Here is a 27,907-nt window from a genome sequence, read left to right as displayed (position 1 = left end):
GTAGAGAAGATAAGTGAAAGGAAAGAAATAGAAAGAAAGGAGAAGTTCGTCAGTCCGTTATCAAGTCACCCTCTTCCTTCTCTATTTTATTCTCGTTTCTAGCTTGTGTATGTCTATAAGAATTCTAGCCAGTAATGTTAGTTTCACTTGAGAAAAGTTTTGGTACGTCATCCATTCTTAAATAATTACATCTAATAAATTACTATTGAAAAAAACTATTTCACATATATAAAGAAAAATAAGACAAGAAAATTAGAAATAAATAGCACAATGTATTTAATTATCATGAACTATTATAAAAGTAATGAAAATAAGGCAAGCAAGTGATATGTCTACATATATCTAGAGTATTTCAAATGCCTGTTTTGTAATATTGATTTGTAAATCATATGTTGTATTATTGATTAAAATAACAGTAACCAGTTTTGATGATAATATATGAATGATAAATAACAACGCTTTGCGTTCATTTATTTAGATAAGAAATTCAAACACAGTTATTTTTATAGCTCATATCGAGTGTTATTGAGAAAAATATACAAGAACAAAATTATACTAAGTACTCAAACATAAAAGTAATAATTTTAAAATATATAATAGAAAAATATTTTTTAAAGTTATATGTTAGTTTGATTTAATATAAATTTTGAAAAAAAAGTAAAAGCTGACACGTGTTTGTACGAGAATTCCAAAAATATTCGAATTTCAGTCACATATTTACATTGAAATAAAATAAGTGGGTCACTTAAGCCCACGTGCGCAGATCATAATCTAAAAATAATAAGATCACTCTCTGCTGTCTTGCTAATAGAGTCAGAGATGACTTTGTGGCTGGATTCGGATCTGCCAACAAGTGGTAATAGTGATTCTCTGCACTGATGATTCCCGAAAGGATGAAACACTAGTGTTGGCAGGTATTAAAAATAATTCTAGTAATAATATATATATATATATATATATATATATATATATAGAGAGAGAGAGAGAGAGAGAGAGAGAGAGGGAGAGAGAGAGAAAGAGAAAGTTACCTCTATAAATGTATTGAACACGAGTGAAGTAGATACTAAAAAAATCACGCATAAAAGTATATATTCGTATATTAATTTATGTGATTAAATGAAGTAATCATATATATATATATATTTATCATTATATATATGTATAATTATATATATATATTTATCATTATATATATTTATAATTATATATATATATATTTATAATTATATATATATTTATAATTATATATACATATGTATAATTATATATATATATTTATCATTATATATATTTATAATTATATATATAGATATATTTATAATTATATATATATATATATATATATAAAGGTGAATGTTTCTGTGTGTCTGTGTACATTTCCCTACGCAATAACTCTGCCAATGTTTACGTCTACAGACTCCAAATTTGATACACAGGGTTCTGAAATGTGAGAAAATCGATGTGATTTGTTTTTAGCCAGTAATTTGGCGATTAAGGGGTCAAATTTCAACGATTTGCCCTTTGAGAACTCTACCAAACTCCTCCGACATTTTTTGGTCTACGCACTTTAAATTTTAGATATAGGTTATTTGGACATGGATCTAACTTAATAACTTGATGTCAGCCCCAAACAATAAATTTTAAGGGGCCATAATAGGGGTCAAAGTTTTAAAAGAAATGACCTCTGCGATCTCTTCCAAATTACTCAGACAATTTCTGGTCTAAATATTTGAAATTTTACATAAATGGTATTCAGAGATAGGGCAAGCTTTTTCATCAGTTTGGGTCGAAAAATTTTAGTTACCAATATATAAATGTATGTATGTATGCCTGTTTGCATGTCTGCCTTAAACTTTCAATAGAGGGGACGGATTTTCCCAAGATCAGTATCGTTTTAAAATTCGACCTTTCATACGACAAATATCGAAAAATTGGTTAAAAACATTAATATCTTCCCCTTCAACTAGGCACTTTTCTACAGGGGGTCACTTCATTTCGCCGATATTTTTGCAAGTTATCCCCCCCTTATATTGTCTAGCCTTAATTTTTAAAAAAATGTCGCTTAGGTTTGGCGGTGCTCTTAACTGCATAAATGTTAGGTTTTACCCCGTTCTTTTCCTCCTTTGCGGTAGGGGTTCGATCCTGCCTTCTTTCTACCACTTTTTCTTTTGCTCAACATACACATCCAAACACCCGGGCAACGCCGGGCTGAAATGCTAGTATATCTATAAAAGTTAACGTGTGTGTGTGTGTGTGTGTGTGTGTGTGTGTCTTTGTACATTTTCCTTCACAATAACTCTGTCAATTTTTAGTCTACAGACTAGAAATTTGATATACAGGATACTGAGATTTGGGAAGATCGATGTGATCGGTTGTCGGCCAAAAATTTGGCTGTTAAGGGGTCAAAGTTCAACGATTTGACCTTTGAGAACTCGACCAAACTGCTCCGATAATTTTGGGTCTAAACACTTGACATTTTAGATATTGGTTCCTTGAACATGCATCTAACTTAATAACTTGTTTTGAGCCCAAAACAATAAATATTAAGGGGTCAAAGTAAAAAAAATATATATATAGTGTGTGTAACTCAGTTATAATAGGGAAGCAGTGTTTATATATACATATATATATATATATATATATATATATATATATGTATGTATGTATGTATGTATGTATAATAATATGTATGTATATTGTTAAGAGAAACATTTTCACACCCTTCATATATATCAATTAAGCAGACACCCCTTCCCACACCCAATCCTTAGCAGACGGAGTCAAAATGAGGCTGGCCGAGCGACCTAGATTTCTACACCCACGCAATGACCTTCAACTGTCGCCAACAAGAAAAACGCGGGAGAATCAAAGCAGTTCGACGAAAACGGTGGACACGGAAACATGTGTGGGGGCATTCTGCTCGAAAAATGGAAACACTGCGGTTGATTCGCATGGTGAAAACAAATAAAAATAAAAACATCTCGTCGACTCGTATCGTGCCACAAAGGAACAATATATACCCACCTTGGCACTAATCGATTGGAATTCACGCCGTGCTGATAAGGAATAACATATATCCACCTTAGCATAAATGGATTGGAATTTACGAGAATCGATCCTTCAAACCAGCACCTCATAAAAGGGAAAGAAGCTTCGGGTGAATTGAACGTCGACTCAACAAAAGAAGTTAAGTAACTCTTTCTAAATTTTTTTTGCTCGATCAATTATGTGAACTGTCGAATGCCCCATGAAAAAAGGGAAAAGAAAAAAAAATGGGGAAAAGAAAAGCAACCCTCGAACTAAGGTTTTTTTCCTAAATGCTGAATCCCCCCCTGTTGATCGGCCCATAAGTAACATATCATTGACTATAAAAAAAGAAAAAAAGGAAGAAGAAAAAAAGGGGGAAAGAAAAGAAAATAAAAAAATAGAGGAAAGAGGGAAAAACTATCTCTATATCTTGAGACTTTCAGTGTGACCCCCCCTCTCTGAGTATCACTCATATCTCGTTGATTCTCATCGAAGAGAACAAAAAGAACCTTCCTAAGACAATCGAAATATCACTCACCCCCCTCTCCTGGTCCCAAATCATTGTCTGCATGTATATATTCTTTTATTCTTTTTTTTTCCATGTTATTTCAGTTATGATTTCAGTTGCATGTTCTGTTTTCGTAGTTACATTTTACCCGGTTCAATTTGTTTAAATAAATTGTTGATTTAATAACTCTCATACCCGTGTCGACTTGTGTCTCTTTTGTTTGCCCTACATTGCCGCCCGTGAATGCCTCGAGTATATTCCACGACGATTCTGGTCTGAACCTGGACACTGTACCATAGGGACCGCATAATTTGCAGTCGGTACCCGTCAAACTTTTCTTTTTCTTAAAACGCGTGCCCGGCCTTGGGATTTTCTCTGAGAACTCCAACCTTGGTACCGTACAGGGAGGTTCTCGTCAAGAAACAGGCTCGTGGTACCGTCACATGGGGGCTCCTCGGAGATCAGTTATACACCAAGCAAGTGTAATTTCCTTGCTTGAATAAAAAAAAAATCCTCGTGAACGTACTTGTGCATTATACACGGACGGTAAGGCAAAATGACGGACACCGACGAATTCCTTAAAAATCCATCCCCAGATAAATTATATAGATTAAAAAAAGATGATCTAATAGTAATAGGAAAGAAATTAGACCTAGAGGTTAGGGGAGCTATGAGGAAAAGCCAGTTAATGAGAATAATAGCTGAGCACATGGTAGACAATAACCGCTTCGATGAAGAAGTGCTGGAAGATTTACCGGCGGAGAAAACGACCATGACTCCTGATCAGGTCGAATTAGAGAAAGCCAGAATAATGGCGAAAGCCGAGGTAGAAAAGGCTCGAATCGAGCAAGAGATTAGGATGAGCGAATTAAGTATAGCTCACCAGCCACATCAAGTCGGACAAAACAGATTCGACATAACTAAACAAATGCGATTTGTCCCAAAATTTGTAGAAAAGGAGGCGGACGATTACTTTGCACACTTCGAGAGAACCGCCCTAAATATGGGCTGGCCACAAGAGTGTTGGGCAATGCTGTTACAAACGGCATTAAGCGGTAAGGCCCAAAAGACATATGCGGCACTTCCAGCGGAAGACTGTGCCGATTACGAGGTAGTAAAAGAAGCAATTCTTAAAAGTTATGAACTCGTCCCACAAGCTTATCAACAGAAGTTCAGAAACTCAAAGAAAAGCGAGGGACAAACCTACGTAGAGTTCGTTAAACTCAAAGAGAATTATTTTGATCGGTGGTGCAATGCCAAAAACATAGAGAGTAACTTCAACAAATTGAAACAACTCATGTTAATTGAGGAATTTCAAAACTGCATACCCGATGATATGAGGATACACCTGACCGACAAAAAGGCTGAAACAGCAATCGATATAGCCACGGCAGCCGACGAATACATATTGACTCACAAGAGAAGCAGGGCAAAACTACAGGGACCCATGCAGTCACAGGTCAGGGAACATTGTGCAGTAAAGACACTGTACGAAAATCCACGAGTACCCATCAGAAATCCCCTCAACACAACCAACCGACCAGTACTGGGACGGGAAGCGAGACCTATAGTATGCTTCAACTGTGGGAAGCCAGGTCATGTAGCTGCGAAGTGTCAGGCGAAACGATTCACGGAGATGAATCGGAATACCCCAGCCAAACCACAAGGGGCGATATCTCAGGGAATAGATGAAACGCACGAACCCTTCATATCGAAAGGATATATCGCGCGAGATAAGGAAGGTCAAGGGGAACCCATTAACATTCTCAGGGACACGGGAGCATCCCAATCCCTAGTGAAAAGAGGATGCATGCCTAAAGAAGCGACAAGAGCCGCAGGTAGAGCGACCACGATAAGGGGCATAGGAAACAGACCCATAACGATTCCACTATTTAAAGTCTACTTAGTGTCGGATTGGGGCTCAGGAGAAATAACTGTAGGCGTAATTGACGAATTACCAATGACAGGGGTAGCCATGATACTAGGAAATGACATCGCGAAATATCAAGACGGGAAACCCATAGAGGTGACCACAAGAAGTAGAGCGATAGAGAGGGGAAATGTAGAAGACAAGCCGTCAGGGGAAAAACAACCGAGACCGGTGGTAACACCCCAACCTTGTTTACCCGTGCCACGACAAGTGCTGATCAAGGAGCAACAGAATGACGGCGACCTAAAACCCTTATTCAGTCGGGTTGGAGAAGAATATCCTAACAAATCAAAAAGTCAATATTTCCTCAATAGGGGCGTACTAATGAGGAAATGGAATGCCCCCAAGACAAAGGGAGAGTCGGGAGATACTGTGCGGGAACAAGTAATGGTACCCGACATGTATCTAGAGGATATCATGAAAGTGGCACATGAGATACCACTGGCGGGCCACCTAGGTGTCAACAAGACCCTAGAAAAGTTGACCAGACATTTCTACTGGCCAGGAATCGTGGGAGATGTCAAAACGTTCTGTAGAACTTGTGGGACGTGCCAAAAGACTGGAAAACCCAACCAGAATATTCCCCCGGCCCCACTCCAACCTATACCGGCAGTGGAAGAACCGTTTAGTAGGGTAATAGTGGACTGTGTAGGACCGCTACCCAAAACCAAAACAGGACACAAATTTATATTAACTATAATGTGCGCGTCCACAAGGTTTCCAGAGGCGATCCCACTGCGCAACATATCAACGAAAAAGGTGGTAGATGCCCTGATAAACTTTTTCACTAAAATGGGGCTACCCAGAACCATACAGACAGACCAAGGATCTAATTTTACGTCGAGGCTATTCGAGCAGGCTACGGAGCAACTGGGAATCACCCACATAAAATCCAGCGCTTATCACCCTCAATCGCAGGGGGCTCTGGAACGCTTCCACGCCACCCTGAAAACCATGCTCAGGGGCTATTGTATGGAACACGATGCCGAATGGGATCAGGGGATCCCATTTGTGCTTTTCGCAGCTCGAGAAGCCGTCCAAGACTCGTTGGGGTTCAGTCCCTTCGATCTAGTCTTCGGTCATCAGGTACGAGGACCATTAAAAATGATAAAAGAGAAGTGGGTCAGCGATGAACCCTTGCCAAATAACATGACGGATTACGTCACTAAAATGCGACAAACCTTAGCCGAAACACGGAAGTTAGCTAAGACCCACCTAGAAAGTAGTCAGAGGGTCATGAAGACCACATACGATAAAAAGGCAGTAGATAGAACGTTCGAAGAAGGAGAGGAAGTGTTAGTACTCATACCCCTGAATGGTCAACCATTCAAGTCGAAATATCAGGGACCGTACACAATTACTGAAAAGATAAGCCCACTAAAGTATAAGATATCTACCCCCAAGCGTAGAAACAAAACTAAAGTATGTCATGTGAACATGATGAAAAAATATTTCAGGAGGGCGGGAGAAAAATCAATATTGACAGCACAGTGTCACAATGAAGCTGTAAGTGATGAGTACCCCGAAAGAGATCTTCCTGTAGAAAAGGACCCACCCATTAAGTTAAAGAATTCGGAGATAATGAGTAACCTAGGGTGCAAACTTGCACACTTACCGCCGAAAGAAGGGCAAAAGTTACAAGGAATGGTAACAGAATATAGCGACCTATTTGCTGACGCACCTACGTGCACAAGACCAATAGTGCACGACGTTGAGCTAAAGGAGAGCGAACCAATTAAACAACATCCGTATCGCATAAGTCCGAAGAAATTACAGATAATGAAAACGGAGATAGACTACATGCTCGAACACGAGATAATAGAGCCCAGTCAAAGTGAATGGGCATCACCGTGCGTGCTGGTCGATAAACCGGACGGAACAGTGAGATTCTGTACAGATTATCGCAGAGTGAACGCGATAACCAAGGCAGACGCATACCCTATGCCACGAATAGACGACTGTATAGATAAGATAGGACATGCCAAATACATCACCAAATGCGACCTTCTTAAGGGATACTGGGCAGTACCTCTAACCGAGAGAGCCAAGCAAATATCGGCGTTTGTAACCCCAGAAGGAGCATACCAATATCGCGTAATGCCATTTGGGATGAAGAATTCCCAAGCAACATTTGTAAGACTGATGAACACATGCCTTGCTGGGATTAAAAACGTAGATACATATGTCGATGACATAGTCATTTACAATGACACATGGGCAAAACATATCGAAACAATTGAAAAAGTATTTAAGAGGTTAAGAACGGCCAAATTAACCATAAACTTAGCTAAAACAGAGTTCTGCCAGGCCGAGGTAAAATATCTAGGGCATGTGCTTGGCCATGGGAAGATCACCCCAGCAAAGGCCAAAGTAGAAGAGATAAAGAATTATCCCATACCAAAAAATGTTAGGAGTTTAAGGAGATTCCTGGGCATGGCAGGGTATTACCGCCGGTTCTGCAGGAATTTTGCATGTCTCACTGCGCCACTGACAGAGCTGTTGAAAAAGCACAAGCGATTTCAATGGACACCCGAATGTCAAGAAGCAGCTGAGAAGATCAAGCTAATGTTAAGCAGCGAGCCAGTGTTAAAGGCTCCATCGTTTGACAAACCCTTCAGTGTGGCGGTAGATGCCAGCAATAGCGGGATAGGAGCAGTACTGTTACAAATGGGGGAGGATGATCAACTACACCCAGTCAGTTACTACTCAAAGAAACTGAGCAAGTTTACAAAATCCTACTCCACAATAGAGAAGGAAGCTTTGGCGTTAGTGATGAGTTTATCTCATTTTGAAGTCTATGTATCCTCGGTGCATGGCCCGACTATCCTATACACAGACCACAACCCATTGATATACGTCAATAGAATGAAAAATAAAAACCGGCGAGTACTCTCCTGGAGTCTCATATTGCAGGAATTCGACCTAGACATCAGACACGTAAGGGGTCGGGATAACGTAATAGCGGACGCCTTATCACGTAGATTCGAAACAGAAAGGGAAGAAAAGGGGCGGGGGAAAATTCATAAAATAGCTGTAGGAAAAAGTGATGGAAACTCCACGAACATCATTTCTTTAGAGTGACACAAGTTGGTGTCCTTAATCTCAAATATTATTTTCTTGTCTCATACGAGTAATTTTATTTTAAATACATATAAATATAAAAAAAAGAGGAACAATTCTCTTTTTTTTTTCTCTTATGGAGGAAGGTGTTAAGAGAAACATTTTCACACCCTTCATATATATCAATTAAGCAGACACCCCTTCCCACATCCAATCCTTAGCAGACGGAGTCAAAATGAGGCTGGCCGAGCGACCTAGATTTCTACACCCACGCAATGACCTTCAACTGTCGCCAACAAGAAAAACGCGGGAGAATCAAAGCAGTTCGACGAAGGCGGTGGACACGGAAACATGTGTGGGGGCATTCTTCTCGAAAAATGGAAACACTGCGGTTGATTCGCATGGTGAAAAAAAAAAAAAGAAAAACATCTCGTCGACTCGTATCGTGCCACAAAGGAACAATATATACCCACCTTGGCACTAATCGATTGGAATTCACGCCGTGCTGATAAGGAATAACATATATCCACCTTAGCATAAATGGATTGGAATTTACGAGAATCGATCCTTCAAACCAGCACCTCATAAAAGGGAAAGAAGCTTCGGGTGAATTGAACGTCGACTCAACAAAAGAAGTTAAGTAACTCTTTCTAAATTTTTTTTGCTCGATCAATTATGTGAACTGTCGAATGCCCCATGAAAAAAGGGAAAAGAAAAAAAAATGGGGAAAAGAAAAGCAACCCTCGAACTAAGGTTTTTTTCCTAAATGCTGAATCCCCCCTGTTGATCGGCCCATAAGTAACATATCATTGACTATAAAAAAAGAAAAAAAAGGAAGAAGAAAAAAAGGGGGAAAGAAAAGAAAATAAAAAAAATAGAGGAAAGAGGGAAAAACTATCTCTATATCTTGAGACTTTCAGTGTGACCCCCCCTCTCTGAGTATCACTCATATCTCGTTGATTCTCATCGAAGAGAACAAAAAGAACCTTCCTAAGACAATCGAAATATCACTCACGCCCCCTCTCCTGGTCCCAAATCATTGTCTGCATGTATATATTCTTTTATTCTTTTTTTTCCATGTTATTTCAGTTATGATTTCAGTTGCATGTTCTGTTTTCGTAGTTACATTTTACCCGGTTCAATTTGTTTAAATAAATTGTTGATTTAATAACTCTCATACCCGTGTCGACTTGTGTCTCTTTTGTTTGCCCTACATTGCCGCCCGTGAATGCCTCGAGTATATTCCACGACGATTCTGGTCTGAACCTGGACACTGTACCATAGGGACCGCATAATTTGCAGTCGGTACCCGTCAAACTTTTCTTTTTCTTAAAACGCGTGCCCGGCCTTGGGATTTTCTCTGAGAACTCCAACCTTGGTACCGTACAGGGAGGTTCTCGTCAAGAAACAGACTCGTGGTACCGTCACAATATATATGCATTGCTCCCCTATTATAACTGAGTTATGCACACACACACACACACACACACACACACACACACACATATATATATATATATATATATATATATATATATATATATATATATATATATATATATACAGGGTGACCCCCCAAAAAACGGGATATCTCCATTATTTATTCACCTATTGCCCTTATTTTACAGGACATAGCAGAATCAACGACCGTGAGTAAACCACGACCCCAGTGGGAGCTGGGACAAAGAATACCCTGTGTTAAATTTCGTTCAGACAAAACACAAAGAAACTGGGCCTAATTAGAGTTAGGGCCCGTTTGGGAGGGCACCCTGTGTGTGTGTGTGTGTATATATATATATATATATATATATATATATATATATATATATATGTATAGTATATGTAACTCAGTTATAATAGGGGAGCAATTTATATCGATTATGGAGCAAAATAAATACAATAATCGATTAAAATCGCACTGGAAAACATCAGCAGCTAGAGAATCAAGATAACATTTTTACAAATTCAGCGACAAAAGTTCTAATGTAAATGACTATAAAGTATTTATGTACTAGCAGGGCTCTCCGTTGCTGTTCGTGTTGGTATCTTTTTTTCAATAATAATAGATTTCCTATCGTTTTCTCACGCGAGATAATTTTTTGTCAAAGTTTAAACAACTAATCGAAGTGAGACTTTTAAAAAATAAATAAATACGCATGTTAATTATTACTTAACGAACCCATATGTGAATAAATTTTAACGCAAAAAGCTAAACTAATCTACTCGCTGTGCTGAATCTACGCATGTGTGTCCGTAGATTTTATTTAAATTGTAAATATATTAAGAACAAGGGTATATCTGTGTTTATAAAAAGTGAAAATATAATACACCTTTTTATCAGCAGTTATAGCGATTAAGCCTTACTATCATTGCTCAATAAAAAAAAATGCAAACTTGATTATTGCAGAGAGCTGACACAAGTACGTTCACTTTTTTTATATAAAAGATAGCTTTATATTGCCGTGTTGATGTGTTTGGCTATGAAGAGATCATTAGGTCGAAACTATGACATTGTCAATGTAAACGATATAATATGTAAATGTGTGTAAGAGTGTGTGCGTGCATGTGTTTCCTTGAGTTTTTCAATGGCAGAACAGACAATCACAGGTGTGTCAACATAGAAATGCACGCCTTCATATTCTCACATTATTCGCGCTGACAAATATACCCTGTCTATATCATGACCAAATCGATATGGACCTTTTTTAGTCTGAACGCCAGGTGCTTCTCTCTGGCTTATGAAAAGTTCAAACAGACACGTGGAGGTTCTTCCTTTTTGACATTGTTATTGTTGTTTTGAAAAGGATTATCCAGGTTATGACATTTTATGATCATTTTCACAGTTAAAACAGGGCAAGATATCAATTAACACGAGTTGCATTTGCTGTTAAAAAATTTTCCTGGAAAAAAATAATCTCATTATAATGGATATTTTGTGTCGGTTTATCACGATGTTAAATCACAGTTTATTTTATCTAGCACATTGTTTTTAGTTAATATCACGTGTCTAAAATGTACTTTTTTAATCGGACGACAAATATAATATAAGGTTAGACAGAGCAAACATCCAGGAATTTAAATACACATAATGTTATACTTATTGAAAATGAAAATATTCGCTCATTATAGAGCTTTGAGTAGCTTCAGTAATTTACTTCAAATGCAGGTTCTGCCACACAAAAGTAAGGACTGTGAGTCACTTGACATCCATTCGTAATGGTAGAACTTTGATACGAAGAACGATGCAGGTCAAACCAATGGGTTAAGTTTCACCAGTTGCGGAAAATACACAGAAGTCTTTGGCGAATTACAACTAATAACAGTGATTTATAGCAACAAAAAAAGAGTTCAACAACCGAGGAAGAAATCTTGCAATGACATTTGAACTGAATTGATACACACTTTGCAGACCTTCATCTTGTAGAAGATTCGCTTTTTAACCCACAAAACAGAAAAAGGGAGTCTAACCAAGTGGGATTAGCAGAACGACGTCCGGAAAAAGCTTTCACGGGACCAAAGTGCTTGAAGAACGTCCATTGACAGCACATGCTCCAAGTTTGATGACAGAACTAATTATGATGTTGATCATCGATGAAAACTATAATCAAAATATCGGTGCATTTTTATTAAAAAAATTAAAAGCCTGTTAATAAAATTACGTTACAGCCTATGTTATCCATAGATATCCACGTGTGACTGAAATGTGTCAAAGGATCTGATCGGCCGCTAAAAATCTAATGTTGCCTAGGGGTATTTTTTGTTAACAGTCAGTCGCTTAAATTTAAATAAGTTAGTGAGTATTAGCGCTGGCATACGAACGTACATATTGAATGCATCTATTCTCATACACATCTGACTGAGGAAATAATAACTCAAAGATCAGACGAAGAATATGAGGTAATAATACACATGATTTTATCCGGCGATAATTATTGTGAAAAATAGAGTTGAAAATATTTAAAATTTGAAGCATGTCTGAAATCTAACAGGCATACTGCTATGATTTATTTCAATTTCAAATAACAAACCACAAGCTACATGGCGATGTCATCTTTCAAAATAATTCACATCTCGTGACTTTCCTGGTAGTTTCACGTCTTAAAATGCATTTGCTTTCGATTGGTGAAAACCAGAAAAAGGCAAACAAAACAATATCATGAATAATAACGTCCGTCCTGTACGACGAACTTCTTCATGAACTGCCGGATGCTCATCAGGAAGTGATCAGTTACATTGTCGTGGTGAACGAGAAAAGCGGTAAAAAAAAATCGTGCAAAATTCAGCCGTTTCAGAAAACTAACAAGACATTTGGATACTTCTGAAATACTACCTAAAATTGTAGACAATCTGATTGTACTAGGTGATTTCAATAAGTTCTCAGACTTTTTTGTAAAGGCATTTAACATTGTCGTAGACTCTTGAAAATTAATTATGTTATTGTTATACATTTTATCAAATGATTGATCAACTTTTATTATTTCAGGTTCAAATGAACTGCTACAGCATGCACCCTACTAAAGCCTGATTGTCACAGCTGATGAATTTTAAAGATGCAGCCGGGACTTGAGGGCACTTTAGAAAATCAATTTTGTTTAATCCTCGGAAATGCCATCGAAACGTATAGAATGCTTCAGACTGCTTTGAGCCATCTTGCATGAATCGAGCATCAATTTTTCCCTAGCATAAGCGATTCAAGGAAGGCAGGGAGTCTGTGTGGGATGTAAAGAAGTGTGGGAGGAGTAAGGAAGTCAGAACACCAGAGTTGATTAACGAAATAAATAACTCTATGGATTAGGATCGTCTACAGAGACAATACGTGCACAGTTTGATATCAGTATGGGAACAGTACACAATTATTTGCGAGAAACTGAAGATGCAGAAGATTTGCGCAATGCTACTCCAAGAAGATCAGTCCACAACGCCATCCTTGTCACAGACTATTTTACCAAGATAAGAATCAAGATAGTTTCTCACCCTTCCTATAGTCCAGACCTTGCTCCATGTGACTTTTGGTTATTTCTTAAGCTCGAGGAAAAGCTAAGAGGCTAATGACATGATACAATTAAGGAAATTAAAAATGCAGTGATGAGAGTCATTTAAACGTTCATACAAGAGGACTACCGTAGGCCTTGCAAAAGTCATTGAAATAGTACAACGAATTCATTGCAGCTGGAGGAGATTACTTCGAATAGGACTAGAGTTTCATGCATGTACTATTAATAAAAATGCCGATGCTTAAAAAGTCTGCAAACTTATTGAAAGCTATCTATCTCTTTTATCTTTATCTCACACGGTACATAAATCAGAGTCTCGGGACATTTTCGACACATTTCGTATGCTACGATTGTGATATTATATTTCGATTTAATCGCTCACAAAGAAATATGTAAGAACCACCGTACAAACGTATAAAATGATTCATTCGAAATCTCAAAGTTACTACTTTACAAGATATAAAAATAAGAGGTGATTTTAAGTGCGTAGATATTCAAAAATATTCTTAGGAATGATATTGTTATGGTAGAATTCTTCTATCGGCCCAGTAGATATCTCACTCCTGATGCAATTATTTATGCATATAAAAGTCAGGTATGAGAAATGATGGAATACTGTTGCCACATCTGGACTGGAGCTGCTAAAGCAACTTATCCTGCTTTCACAGAGTTCAAAATAGATTTCGTAGCTTAGTGGGGGATGCCCTTTTCTCTTCCCTGCAAACTCTTTCTCACAGAAGATACGTTGTGAGCCTGTCTCTACTTTATCGTTATATCCATAGCAGGTGCTTGTCTGAGCTTCGATCTATGACCCCCCACCCCGATAGACTTTCACGAAAAACACTCGTCTAGGCAAAATCACTATCAATAATTTCACACACTCTTTATCTGTGCCTAAACCTAAATGTAGATTCCATGAACAAAGCTTCTTTCTTAGAACTACACCCCTATGGAACTCTCTTCCGTTGGCCTGCTTTCCAGCTTACTACAATCTGATTGTTTTCAAATCCAACGTAAACAAGTTCTTGATGAACCGCCCCCCTAAGTAATCCAACTTACAAAAATTCCACTACTTATGTTTACTACGCTGTAATCACATTTACTAATGTATACCCAATAACCATTATCTTCGAGTGGTTTCCGTGGTGTAAACAAAATGATTTTTTTTGCTAATATATTAATGCTTTCTTGCAACAATCGGCAGTCAGATTAAGAACAGCAATAGCATATAAAATTTTCACGTAGAATTAAGGAAATGCCGACTGAAGGTAAACCAAATTGAACTATTAGATGAAATATTTAATATCATTTATAGATAATTTATAGAAATGATATTATGGTTTATAGAATAGATATTAAAATAAGATGAACTAAGCTTCTTTTTTGTGCTTATTTTGTCTCATTTATTTAGTTAATTTAATCTTGCATTTTTCATTTCGTCCACTAGGGACGAATGTGTGAAGTTGCTATCTCGATATTACCAGAAAGTTTCCCTTCAGAAGTGTTTCTGTTAGGCTTAACCCCAGCTCTATAATGTGTAACAATGTATGAGATTAAGGAATAGTTTATCTGGTTTGATTTTGACGATTATATTGTATGAATATATGAATATTCTGCGCAATGGTTGTTGAGGTTGATTCGAGACAAAAGAGTTCTAGACATTATTTAGTTCTCTCACAGTACCAGAACTGTGTCACTGGGATTGGAAAGTGGGGTTAAGAAGTAAGCTAGCCCTAAGAGGGGCACTCTGACTTGCAAAAAATGTCCGGGCAGCCCCATTGACATTCCCCTTTAATGGTGCTTCAGGCAATTAGCATTAAACTAACCCTTTTGTAGAAAGAAAAGGCAAAGCCTGGGGAGGTCGACCTCCTAAAACTGCGCAGAATCAGCATTACACCGCAATCAACATGGACCAGGTCATTACAGGAATGGTCTAAGAGAGAACCACAAAAGACATAAACAAATAGCTATAATAAAATGCGATAATGAAATGCAAGATATCGTTTTCAACAAGTGTAGATAAAACTATTATGATCATCATAAAAAATTATGATCATCATAATAAATTATGATGATCATAAAAAATTATGATCATCATAATAAATCATGATCATCATAAAAAATTATGATCATCATAATAAATCATGATCATCATAAAAAATCTCACATTTTACGTCATATCTCATTCTCAATTATTATTTTATTTTATTTTATTCAATTTTACCCCCAAACAAGGCACAGAGCCACTTTGAAGTAGGGGGCTACTATCGGGGGCATGTTTCAGGGGTATTATGAAGGGAGATGAGTAGCAAGATGTCTGTTCACATTACACTTGAATTTCTGCATGTCAGTACAGTTGTGAAAGCAGAAGTGAGTTCCAAAGTTTAGCAGTTCTGGAGAAGAAACTATTGGAGTAGAAGTCTTTTTACACCTAGGGATCTCTAATGTGAAGGGGTGGGATTTAGCTGCCTGTCTTTGATTTTTCTATTACTTAAGAAGGATTTAATTACATTATGAATTCTTCCAGTGATTCCATATGATCTAATTTTCCTTAGAAGACCACCATGCCATACCCTGTCAAAAGCCTTAGATATATCGAGGGCTGCCGCTCAACCCTTCCCTGTTTTGTCCAGTGAATGCAAAGAATAAGAAGCATCGCCGCATATTATTGATGTTGACCGAACTGAATTGACACTAATTCAATTCACACGGACATTAAATATACAATTTTATTTGTCTATGACTAGCTAATACTTGTATTGATTTTTTATACAGGACAATTTTTATAAGTAATAAATCTCATGTTATTGATTTCTAATTGTGCTTTCATTTGCATTAAATGAAACACATTTCATTGAGAAATGTTATTAAAAGGTGACACATATGCACTGTCTTACTTAAATTAAGTAAAAAAGAAATGTCGGTGAAAATAGCTAAAGTTTAAGTTGTAATATTTCTTGATTAGATCCCTTATTATTGACTTTAACAATAATCCGAACGCTAATCTCTATCCTTTTCAGTACGAATAAGATTAAAGTAATTTCAGTTGAAACGGTGTTTACTGTTTTAAGAATTGAAATAAACGTATTTATTTCGATGTCTAATACAACAACTTTTAATAAGCTGAGGAGTATATAAAAACGTGTTACATAAGGATATGATCGATTAAATATTGAACATGTATCAATATAAAGTATAACTAAACATATATTTTACTTACAGTAAAGATAGTTTGCCTTCATTTGCTTAGTTCTATTAAAGTTATTTTTAATAAATAAATATTTAAGAATCAAAATCGAACATCTATAACATTTTCTTTGCTTTGTCATTTCGTGAAAACAAATAATTATTTTGAACAAGTATTCGATTATATCCCCTTCTTTATCTTTCTTCAACTTTTTGCGTCCTTTCCCTGGTCTATTTTTCCCCCTTATTTATATGCAAAACCTACACTATACGGATACGTAGATTAATAAATGCCCGAGGAATGTTATCGCCACCCAAATACTAGAAAATCAAATAAATGTTATCGGCAATAAACCAATGGTAAACTACTGTTGCGAGAAGCAAAGTTATTTGCAACGGGTATCTAAGGAAATTATGATTGCTTGCAACCTAGAGAATCCGGCAGTTAAAATATACTGAAATTCCATCTTGCCAATAGAATATATTTAGTTTATCTCGTTGTGCACTCGATATCCTAACGGTGATCTCCGAACCTACATGTATATATGTATATACATATTTCACGCATTCAATAAGGCAGATAATACTAGGGCAGTAAAAGTTCATATCGTTAAAGAATGTGACAAAAACTGTGATGAAGATATTTTAAGGAAAAGGTAACTTGCACAGAATTACTGTGAGAATGCTTAATGCTTAATACAAACAGATATTCTTTGATTTAAAAAAAATCAAGTAAAATTATTATCCATTGCTAAAATCTTTTTTTATCTACCAGTATCCTATATAAAATAACTCTTCGCCCGTGCATGGATTGCTATTGTTGGATCTTTGCTAGTGCACAAAATGCCATCTGTTCACTGTATAGCTCCCTAGATTCCGGAATATGTTCTATTGTGGGAGATTCTTTTATCAGACTGCTTGCCTTTGGAATTCGCTCCTTGCTTTCTTTTCACTGACCATAAAATCATAAAGAAATTTAAATATAATATTAACAAAGAACTTACTGCTCAACGTCGCATCAACACTGTACTCACAAAAAAAACAATCCGATTTCTAACGCAAGATACCGCTACGCTTCAGAGATAATATGCGTTATTTGGGGTGAAGATGTGTTTTAAAGGGACTTGCTGTCACTCGGGCTCCAGAGAACACAACTCTATTTCACGTCGTATGAAAATTCATGTTGAGTAAGAAAAAATTATAAAATAATACTAGCAAAAATACATGTTTTTATTTTTACCTACAACAAATAACAGCGTTGTGCAAACCGAGCGTCATTCTCATCGGTTATAATATCATTGTTGAAATATATATATTTATGGTGAATTGATCCATCTTGTACATTACAAAAAGGTGTAAAATATTCAAATTCTATTTCCCTCAAATAAAACCTGTCTTCATTATTCCTGAAAATGATGCATATGAGAGCGGAACACAATCCGTACAGTCTCTGTTACCGATTTCTCATTAGCTTCTGTTTATGTATGTTTGTTTATATTAGAAATTGAACGTACCAGTGTCATTCTGATCTTCCATAATACATATATAAAATAATTACACTCATAATTTGGATTTCAATAAAAATCAAGAATACTGCTGGTGTTTTCTCCTAATAATTATATATATATATATATATATATATATATATATATATTATATTATGTATGTATTATACATATATTATATGTATTGTATATATTATATGTATTATATATATATATATATATATATATATTATGTGTATTATATGTATATTATGTATATATTATATATATACAAATATGTATATATTATATCTATATTATATATATTATATATATATCTATATAAATATATATTATATATATTATATATATCTATAAATATATATTATATGAATATATATTATATATATATATTATATGTATATAATATATTATATATGTATTATATGTATATAATATTATACATATATTATATGTATATAATATATTATATATATATATATATACATATATATATAATATATTAAAGTCATACACATACAGTGCTGTTTCATTGTTTCACAGCTAATCGGTGCGGCTAGACAAGCAACTACCTCAAGCTAGGATATTATATACATATAATATATTGTATGTATTTATATTATGTGTATATAAGGTAGATAGATAGATAGATAGATAATCTACAGACAGGTATTCTTAAATAGCACATATTTTTTTGCTTAATGATCTTTTTTTTGTAATGTTTCTTTTTTCAAATGGTTATTTTTATGTCTCGGTCGAATTTGTGTAGGAAAGTTATAATGATTTTCGTTTATCTGTGTATTTATTGAGTTATTTACAAGTACCTGAAACGGATTTTCTTTTGTCGTCTTTAGGCAGTTTTTTTATTACTGTTACCTTTTAAATCTGGATGATTCTGTATGTTTCTTTTTTACACATTAGACACTTCACTATTTAAAGTAATTTAAATGTAATCTTAATTGAAGCATATAAAAGTATCCAGATTGAAAACGAAACAGCAATTAAAAAAACCGCCTGAAGACGAATTAAGAAACTCAGTTGAAAGTACTTGCAAAAAAAAAACTAGGTAGACGAAAATGACTATGGAATATTTTTTATACAAATTCGACTGAGATATAAGAATGACCATTCTAAAAATGGAAAAATTACAAAAAATAGATCATGATGCTTAGCTACCCCGTGCTATTTAACAATATCTGTCTGAATAAAAACATACTGCTCATACACACACACACACACACACACATATATATATATATATATATATATATATATATATATATATATATATATATATATATATATATATATACGCTAGAAAAATACGTGCTCCAGATTAAGTTCACCGCACAGGACAGTTTGTACCATTTTGACGTTTCTTTTACAATAATTAAAATCAAGATATAATGATACTAAATTTTAATCCTTATTCTAAGTTTGATTAAAATGCATTAAATGCTATATATTCTAGAAAATATCTAAAATTTAATATTTGCTTAACCTTAATCTTAGGGAGAAACACAAACACAGATAATCTTGCTGACTTTGTGTCTAATAATTATGGATTAAATTCAATAACACTGATGTATTTTCTAAATATGTGTTTCAATAGAAACAGATAAAAACTAACAAAGTTAACTTGTACAAAGGTGCATCTATGTTAATGTTTAACGTTGCGGAAATATTAATTTAATGGTTGTATTCATAGTATTTTTCAATGTTGGTTTTGTTCATATTGGAAATTGTGGTTCTCATTACTTTTTGTCGTATTTAGAAAGTGTTGTGGACTTTTAGTGAGATAAAAGACTTTAGAATATTTTAATATTTAATTTATCGGCTGTTGGTTTAATTTCAGTGTTTATTGTAAGTATGTATTTGCATATATTTGTAGAATATAGTTGTTATTATTTACACTTATGTAATATATCATATATAGTTATAAGTAATTAATTTGGTATACTCTCGTTTGATGATTTTTATAGAAGTTTCTTGATATGTATATTCACTATATGAAAAATGTGTTTAAAAATATTTGGTTTCAAAGGCTTTTCCCGATAAATTTTATTACACTAAATACATGCTAAAATACTAACATATGCTTTACTTTGAATCGAGTTATGATTGCAAAAAGCTCAACTTTTGTTCAGCAAACTGAAATTAAATAGCCAATTCTGTCATTTTCATCTCATCTCACTAAATACTTTCTGACACCCACTCTGTTTATCTTTTCTCTCTACATAGCATATATTTGATAATATAGGTGTGTGTGTGTGTGTATGTAGTAGTTGTAAATTTATAACGGTCTTGTGTCTTATATTACTATTTTTTTTTGTTTTTCATATTGCGTATATATATATATATATATATATATATATATATATATATATATATTTGTGTGTGTGTGTGTTATTTGTTTTTGTTTTGCGATAAGTTTTGAATGAATTCAATTATTTACGAAAGTGCATTTTTTTACTTAAATGCGAGTTGGAAATAATTTTCCCTTTAACCAACTTGGTACCCCTACATGGAAGCGGCATACATATTCTTTTTAAAATGTATGTATATATATATATATATATATATATATATATATTTGTGTGTGTGTGTGTGTGTGTGTTTGCATCAACAGTATTAAATACATGAATAGAGCTTAATAGAATTTTGCATTTAGCCTGAGGATTTCATTTGGAAATGGAACATTAACATGTCTGTGTAGTTGTAGCATATTTGTTGTATATATGATTATTTGTATATACATATATGTAAATATACATATATATATATTTCTGTGTGTGTGTGTGTATGTGTGTGTGTAATATTATGATGTAAACAGCATTGTGGCATATATATTTGTGAAATTCTTAATAAAGTTTAAAGAGTGAGAAAAAAGGGTGTGATTGTGTTCCGGTGTACGAAGATGAATACATTTAATTGAATATAAAACAATATACTGCACTTATAATTAAGTCATAACCTTTTGGTGAACTTGTTTGATTGTTTTCTAACATAAACAACAGATGTTGTATGACTTGGTTAATTCAAAGGTGAGGGACAAAATGAAATTAGTGAGTGGAAGGTTATTGGAGATTAACACAGGAAACTATTCCTGTCAACATGTTAACTAAAACGACTGATTACTTGTTAATGGGTTTTTTTTATTTTTATTTATTTATTTATTTATTTTTTTTTTTTTGCTTTCACCATAACTGTAGCGCTTTCTGGGTGTTGCCTTCGATTACATATAGTTCAGGGTAATGTGCTGTAAATGTGACGTGTCGGAAGGCTTCACCTGATTCAACGCGTTATTAAGGATAATTGACATGGTGGATATACACATCTTATATGTTGGCTAACAAGGAAAAATGACTCGATGTTGAGTTATCAACTTCTCAGTGAAAATCAGCGGTTATGATTGAAATGTTAACTCTTGCTGAATAGAGGCGCTCAGCCATATGTAGATTTCATTTAATCATAATCAGATTTTTGCTAAGGTAGATCTACAAATCAGATATAAATCTGAAATAGTTTTTGTCGTTTAGAGCATGTTATAACAATCTGCCATAAGAAAAGCATCAACAGAGAATATCTTTAACATTAAATATAATACTTATATAAGCGTTTGTTATTAATTTCCATTAAAATGTACATATTAATATCGATTAAGTACGCATTTTTTAATTTAAAAAAATCGATTAAATAATTTAAGTAGTGTAGGGTGCGGTGAATTATATGCAATTGTATTTTGCAAATTTATAATTTTAAACTAATGGCCATACTTCAGACTAATAAACATAGAGCGCGTCTGGTAATATACTATTGTGAGCTAACCAACTATGCTGTTTAATAATGTTGTGGATATCAGGGCAAAGAAACCTCGAAATTGGAGAACAGCAAACGAATGTATTTATTTTGAACATATTCATCAGCGGAAAGTAAAGTCACCATCTCTGCTAATTTGGGTAATAGTGTAAATATATCTCCTCTTACTAATGATGGATAACAGTGCCAGGTAAATTATGTCTGGAAAGAATGGAAATAACATCCATCCATGCGTAGGCATCATTTTCACCCATTTTGGATTTCTACTAAACTCAGGCAATGCACTATTTACTTGCCTCCCCACGAAGACAGTTAGGCACACGTTCTTTTTTTATGTGGGATAAAATCAAACTCCTCAACACCTTTTGGCACTTTAATTTGTGATAAAAATTAAATAATTTTCTTCAGTTTAGAAGGATTTCCCCTTATCGACTTTATTTTTGGTCTTCTAGTTCAGTGACGTTACTGACCGACTGCAGAAAAAACAAAAAACAAAAGTATACTATAAGAACAGATACTACACTTTTGTCTCAAACTTCTAAAATTTTGTTTCACTATGAACTCCACATTGCAGAATCAGTCTTTCCGGAAGTATAAAATGCATTCCGGAAGAAATACAATACATAAAACACCAAAATAGAATCAGCATGATGATATTGATTAATTGAACTAAAATTCTTATTTTCTCAGATCTTGACTGGGTGGGGGGATTACACTTTACACTATCAATATTAACGTGACATCATTGGACGAACAGTCGATTTAGCTGCTATTGGACCAATTGTCGCATGAAACGAGAAGGATTCGTGTTTACTTAACGCCGATTCAAAAGCACTAACAGAAAGAACCCGGGACTATACAAAATCTTCAAAAGGTAAAAGACCCAAGTGGAAAAATCCTATTCAAAAACATGTCTATTTCTTTTTTCGTCCCCGAAGAAGGAATATTGTCACTTGGAACGCAAGCGGCTACCATTTCGGATCCTGTCTAACAGGTGATATGTGAAGATGAGCAGCATGATATTAACAATACGTTTAAACATCTGCGAGTTAGTGCAGTCAGGTAAGGGAGATAATTCCAAAGTTTACATATTACAGTAGAAAGTTTTTCAGCATTCAGGGACGACAACGGTGAAGCGGAGTAATCGGGAATATGTACCTCAATGGCGCACATGTACTCTCTGTTCATCAAAGCAAATTCTATTAAAGTACTTGTAAAATTGAGATTATGATGAAACATTGCGGCGATGGGACAGATGTTATGGCTTGGCTGATAGTGAAGGACATATTAGATTAAAGACACTTTTTGAACCCGGGTTCGTCGATGGGACAGAGGCTGAAGCTTAGATGACAGTTCCGGACCTTTCAGATTGACGACTCTCTTCTGAATCTTGTCTAGGAGCGAGAGACTAGTAGCAGATGCACAAGCCCAAATATGACAACAATACTCCATACATGGGCGAATGGTGGCCTTATAGAGGTACATGATACTTTCGCGTGTTAGTAGTTTGTTAGCACGGTAGAGAGAGCCTACCTTCTTCGCAGCGGTCCTGGCAATGCTTTAAATGTAACTGTTCCAACTCATGTTTCCTGTGAACGTTAGGCCAAGGAGTTGAAAGATGTACTTTCAGATAAAGAGTCATTGGGCATTGCTATTCGTGGTAGAGAAGGTATCTTGTAATTATTGAAGGAAACAAGTTTAGTCTTGGCAGCATTGAATGTGACAATCCATTTTTGCCCCTATTCCACTACAGATTGGAGGTCAGCATCTAGTGTTTCTGGCATTTCTTTAGATGTGTGTGCATTTGTTTTTCTGTCGTGCGTGTTTTAGAGCGTGGTGTCATCAGCATATATATCCACCTTAGAGGTAATTTTTTCAGGGAGGTCATTTATGAATATTAGGAATAATAGACGTCCAAGGATTACCGCATTGCATATGGACAACTTGAAAATCTTGCAGAAAAAAAAGCACCAATAATTATTTTTAAATTTAAACTTTCGTACATTAATTTAACCTAAAATAATGAATAATTATAATTTCCAGGCTGCTACAACATTGTAGAAATGTTCACTAACCCGAAGTCTGACTGGCAAGGTTGTAAAACTATGCGTAATATTTTAGATCCCCCCCTCCAAAAAAGGTTTACAGAATTTATTTCCATGAGGAAAATAATAATATTTGGTTAGTGTTCTAAAATGTCTCTGAAATGAAAAATAATTTTACGTCGAATTATTATTGAAGCTGATCTCCACCGTAAATTCTTAAATAATTGTTTTGTTTGTTTATCTTTCCGCCAAAGTTTTTTAAGGCGTTAACGCGTAATCGCCTAAAAAATAAGATCTTTTTTTTTTATTTCAGAAAATAACCTAACCGAGAGACTCAATATACTACTACTACTATTACTACTACTACGACTATTACTACGACTACTACTTGTAAGTTCTTATATATTATAAGTTTGAATATGAAAAAATAATAATAAAAAGTTATGAAAATAGTAATTCTTTTTTAATCTATAAAACAGTTTAAATATATTTAGAATAGATTTATAGAAATACACTTACATTTTAATGTTGGCAAAATGTCCATGTCTTTCAGTGGAAACAAACCACCCAAAGGTTTCAAGAATTTACGAGTAGTCTCGATGTTATTGCTTCTATGCCCAGCCAAGCTTAATTTTACAATCAGGCCACCGATCGGGTGTGCGGAAACGAATCTCCAAAATCAACCCAAAAACTCTATTTGTGCCATGCACTAACCATTCATTAAATCTGGCTTGTGTACATGCCGCCTCTGTAGCGGTTCACTCTGTTACATTTTTTCGTTTTTTTTTTTTTGACACACTGGACCGATTATTCTCGTTCTTTTTTGCATCTACACATCGCTTGAACGTCTTGATTCAGTTGACCGGTCTAAGTATCAAGCGGGCTGTGGAAACTAGATGATATAGTCGAGCAGATGCTGTAAATGTTATGGTAAAAATATTATCGGGAGTCGTTATTACCCTGGAACAGCTCACAGAAGAAGGGGAAATGCAACCAAAAGATCAGATGTATCTTGAATTCTGAACTGGGTATTGTCGTTTTTGTTTCTTTTATTTCTGAGCCTTTAGAAAACTATTCTCCCAGAAATTAATGATGCCCAGAAGTATTTTAAAGAAAAGGGGCTGAGTCTGCAACAAAGTTCTGTCAGGCTGACGGCGTTGAGAGATTTCCTTCTTCAGAATAGAGAAAAGATAGTGGATACTGCAATAGACGAGTCAAAAAAACTCTGCTCTGAAATGGGGATAAGCATAGAGCATCGTATCCGCAAAAAGAAACGAATGAGTGGTGAACGATTGACTGATACAGCACTGGGATTTCATACTAAGTTGAGACGGGAAATGCTGTCTTTCATAGACAGGTTGACTGAAGAAATATCTTGCAGATTTCAACAAGTTCACAATCTTGCATGTAAATATGCTTTTCTTACACCGTTAAATCTGCTTGATGATAATTATGATTGTCAGCTTGGTGAAGTTGACGAAGATATAGATAAAGATAAATTCTTTGTCGAAAAGAAGAGATTGCAGTATTTGCGAAAGCTTCAGGAAAAGATAAAAGATAAAATCAATGGACCTATTGAACTTTGGAACTTTATACAGATACACAACCTTGGGAATTCCGTCCCTAATATTGTGATCTTGGTGCGCTTTTCCCCTACCCGAGCTATTAGTGTTGCTAGCTGTGAGCGCTCTTTCTCGAAACTGAAGCTCATAAACAAACGACATTCGATCAAAATGGGCCGGACAAGGTTTGGCAATCCTCTCTATAAAGATTTGATGCCTTGCGATAGTTCTCTCACAAAAAATAAATTTAAAGCCTTATTTTCAATTCATAAATACATTTATTTTTTAAAAAATACTATTTTTAAAAGGATAAACATTATTAACAACAAGAAATTTGTTAATTTTGCACCTAACCGAACGATTACACATGCGGATTTCAAAAAGCATGGACATAAGACATGTTTCTCTCCGAGAGGCTCGGCCTCTTAATAACCTTATAAAGAAAAAGAAAAGAAAACTACATCGGAGTACTTATCCTTGATAGAGCCATGTTTTTTCGTTTGTGAAAATTCGGAGATAACAATAAAAATAAAAGGATTTTATCATTTTTTAACCTTTTCATGTTTTCAAATGTTCTCATTTAAATTTATAAATCAAATTTCAAATATTCTCATTTAAATTTATAACAAAAAATGTTTTCTAAAATGTGTGACTTTCCATTTCTATAACTTTGCGCTTAAATCGAGCGATTACACACACGGACTTCAAAAAGCGCCGATACAAGACGTTTTTTTTCTTTGAGAGGTTCGACCTCTTAATTATAATATTATGAAGAAAAGGAAAAGAAAACTACATCGGACTATCCTCTCTTTGATATAGCCATGCTATTTGGCGAAAATTCGGACTTTAACTACAACAAAAAGTAAATTAAAATGATTTTATCATTTCATAACTTTTTCTCATTTAAATTTATTATTATATTTTTTGTGTAGTGAATTAATTTAATTAAACATTTTTTTATAATTTGAATTATAGGTTTTTGTTTTGAAAAATAATATTTGGTTTCTTTTGTTTTATATTAACATTTACATAATATCCTTTCAGATTAATGTTTACATACTTATTATTATTCAAATTATTGAAAAGAAATTGTTAAATTAAATTAAAATTTAAATAAAGGGAGAATTGTAAACATTAATCTGAAAGTAATCGTGTAAACATTAATTCAAGGAAAATAAATATTTTGAGAGCTTTTTGGAATTTTGAAGATTTTAACAAGTTTTCATATGCCAGCATTGAGGGGGGGCGACAAAAGAGATAATCATATTCCAGCGAGGGGGGGAAAAATAGGTAATTATGAAGAAGAAGAAAAGAAGAAGAAGAAGAAATAAATAGACATCCTTCTTATAACGACTGCAGTCCAAAGGTACTGATTGGCTAAGGCGAGATTACATTAGTAATTTCCCACCTCTACCCAATTTGACAATCATGTCGTTAGTAATAGGAAGTAGAATTACGAGGTTTGCGTTGATTCGATTCTGATTACATCAATCTTTATGTTAACATGTGATATCGCTCCTCTTAAACTCTAAAAATGTTAATACTTATTTGGGCAATACCATATTTTAATGATGATAATGTATGCATGTTAAGATGTACATTAATATCCAAAACAGAAAAATATTAGTAAGTGTAAATTGTCTGTTTCAAACATTTTACTGCTTCGTACTGTATCGATTGCAAACTTTAAACATGCGATTTTATGGGGCACTTGTTCCCTTCTTTCATATTTGTGTGTATATTGTATAAGTGTATTTATGAAATATGTATGTGTGTATATTGTATAAGTGTATTTATGAAATATGTATGTGTGTATATTGTATAAGTGTATTTATGAAATATGTATGTGTGTATATTGTATAAGTGTATATATGAAATATGTATGTGTGTATATTATATAAGTGTATTTATGAAATATGTATGTGTGTATATTGTATAAGTGTATTTATGAAATATGTATGTGTGTATATTGTATAAGTGTATTTATGAAATATGTATGTGTGTATATTGTATAAGTGTATTTATGAAATATGTATGTGTGTATATTGTATAAGTGTATTTATGAAATATGTATGTGTGTATATTGTATAAGTGTATTTATGAAATATGTATGTGTGTATATTGTATAAGTGTATTTATGAAATATGTATGTGTGTATATTGTATAAGTGTATATATGAAATATGTATGTGTGTATATTGTATAAGTGTATTTATGAAATATGTATGTGTGTATATTATATAAGTGTATTTATGAAATATGTATGTGTGTA

At 34.4% G+C, this 27,907-nt stretch overlaps 1 protein-coding gene across 1 annotated transcript; it reads left to right on the top strand.

Moving 5' to 3' along the window:
• The first annotated feature begins 4,244 nt into the window (after nt 1-4,244).
• On the top strand, nt 4,245-15,053 carry LOC145247790 (uncharacterized). The gene is made up of 3 exons (XM_080109428.1): nt 4,245-4,646; nt 4,845-8,402; nt 14,967-15,053. Exons 1-3 carry the CDS (start codon nt 4,245-4,247, stop codon nt 15,051-15,053), a joined length of 4,047 nt encoding a protein of 1,348 aa, XP_079965554.1.
• Nucleotides 15,054-27,907: the final 12,854 nt, after the last annotated feature.

Source organism: Euprymna scolopes, chromosome 26 (assembly GCF_053919585.1).
Source record: "Euprymna scolopes isolate OS-2025 chromosome 26, ASM5391958v1, whole genome shotgun sequence".
NCBI lineage: Eukaryota > Metazoa > Mollusca > Cephalopoda > Sepiida > Sepiolidae > Euprymna > Euprymna scolopes.
The sequence above is the reverse complement of the archived record's forward strand: the minus strand, read 5'-3'. Positions and strand labels throughout refer to the sequence as shown.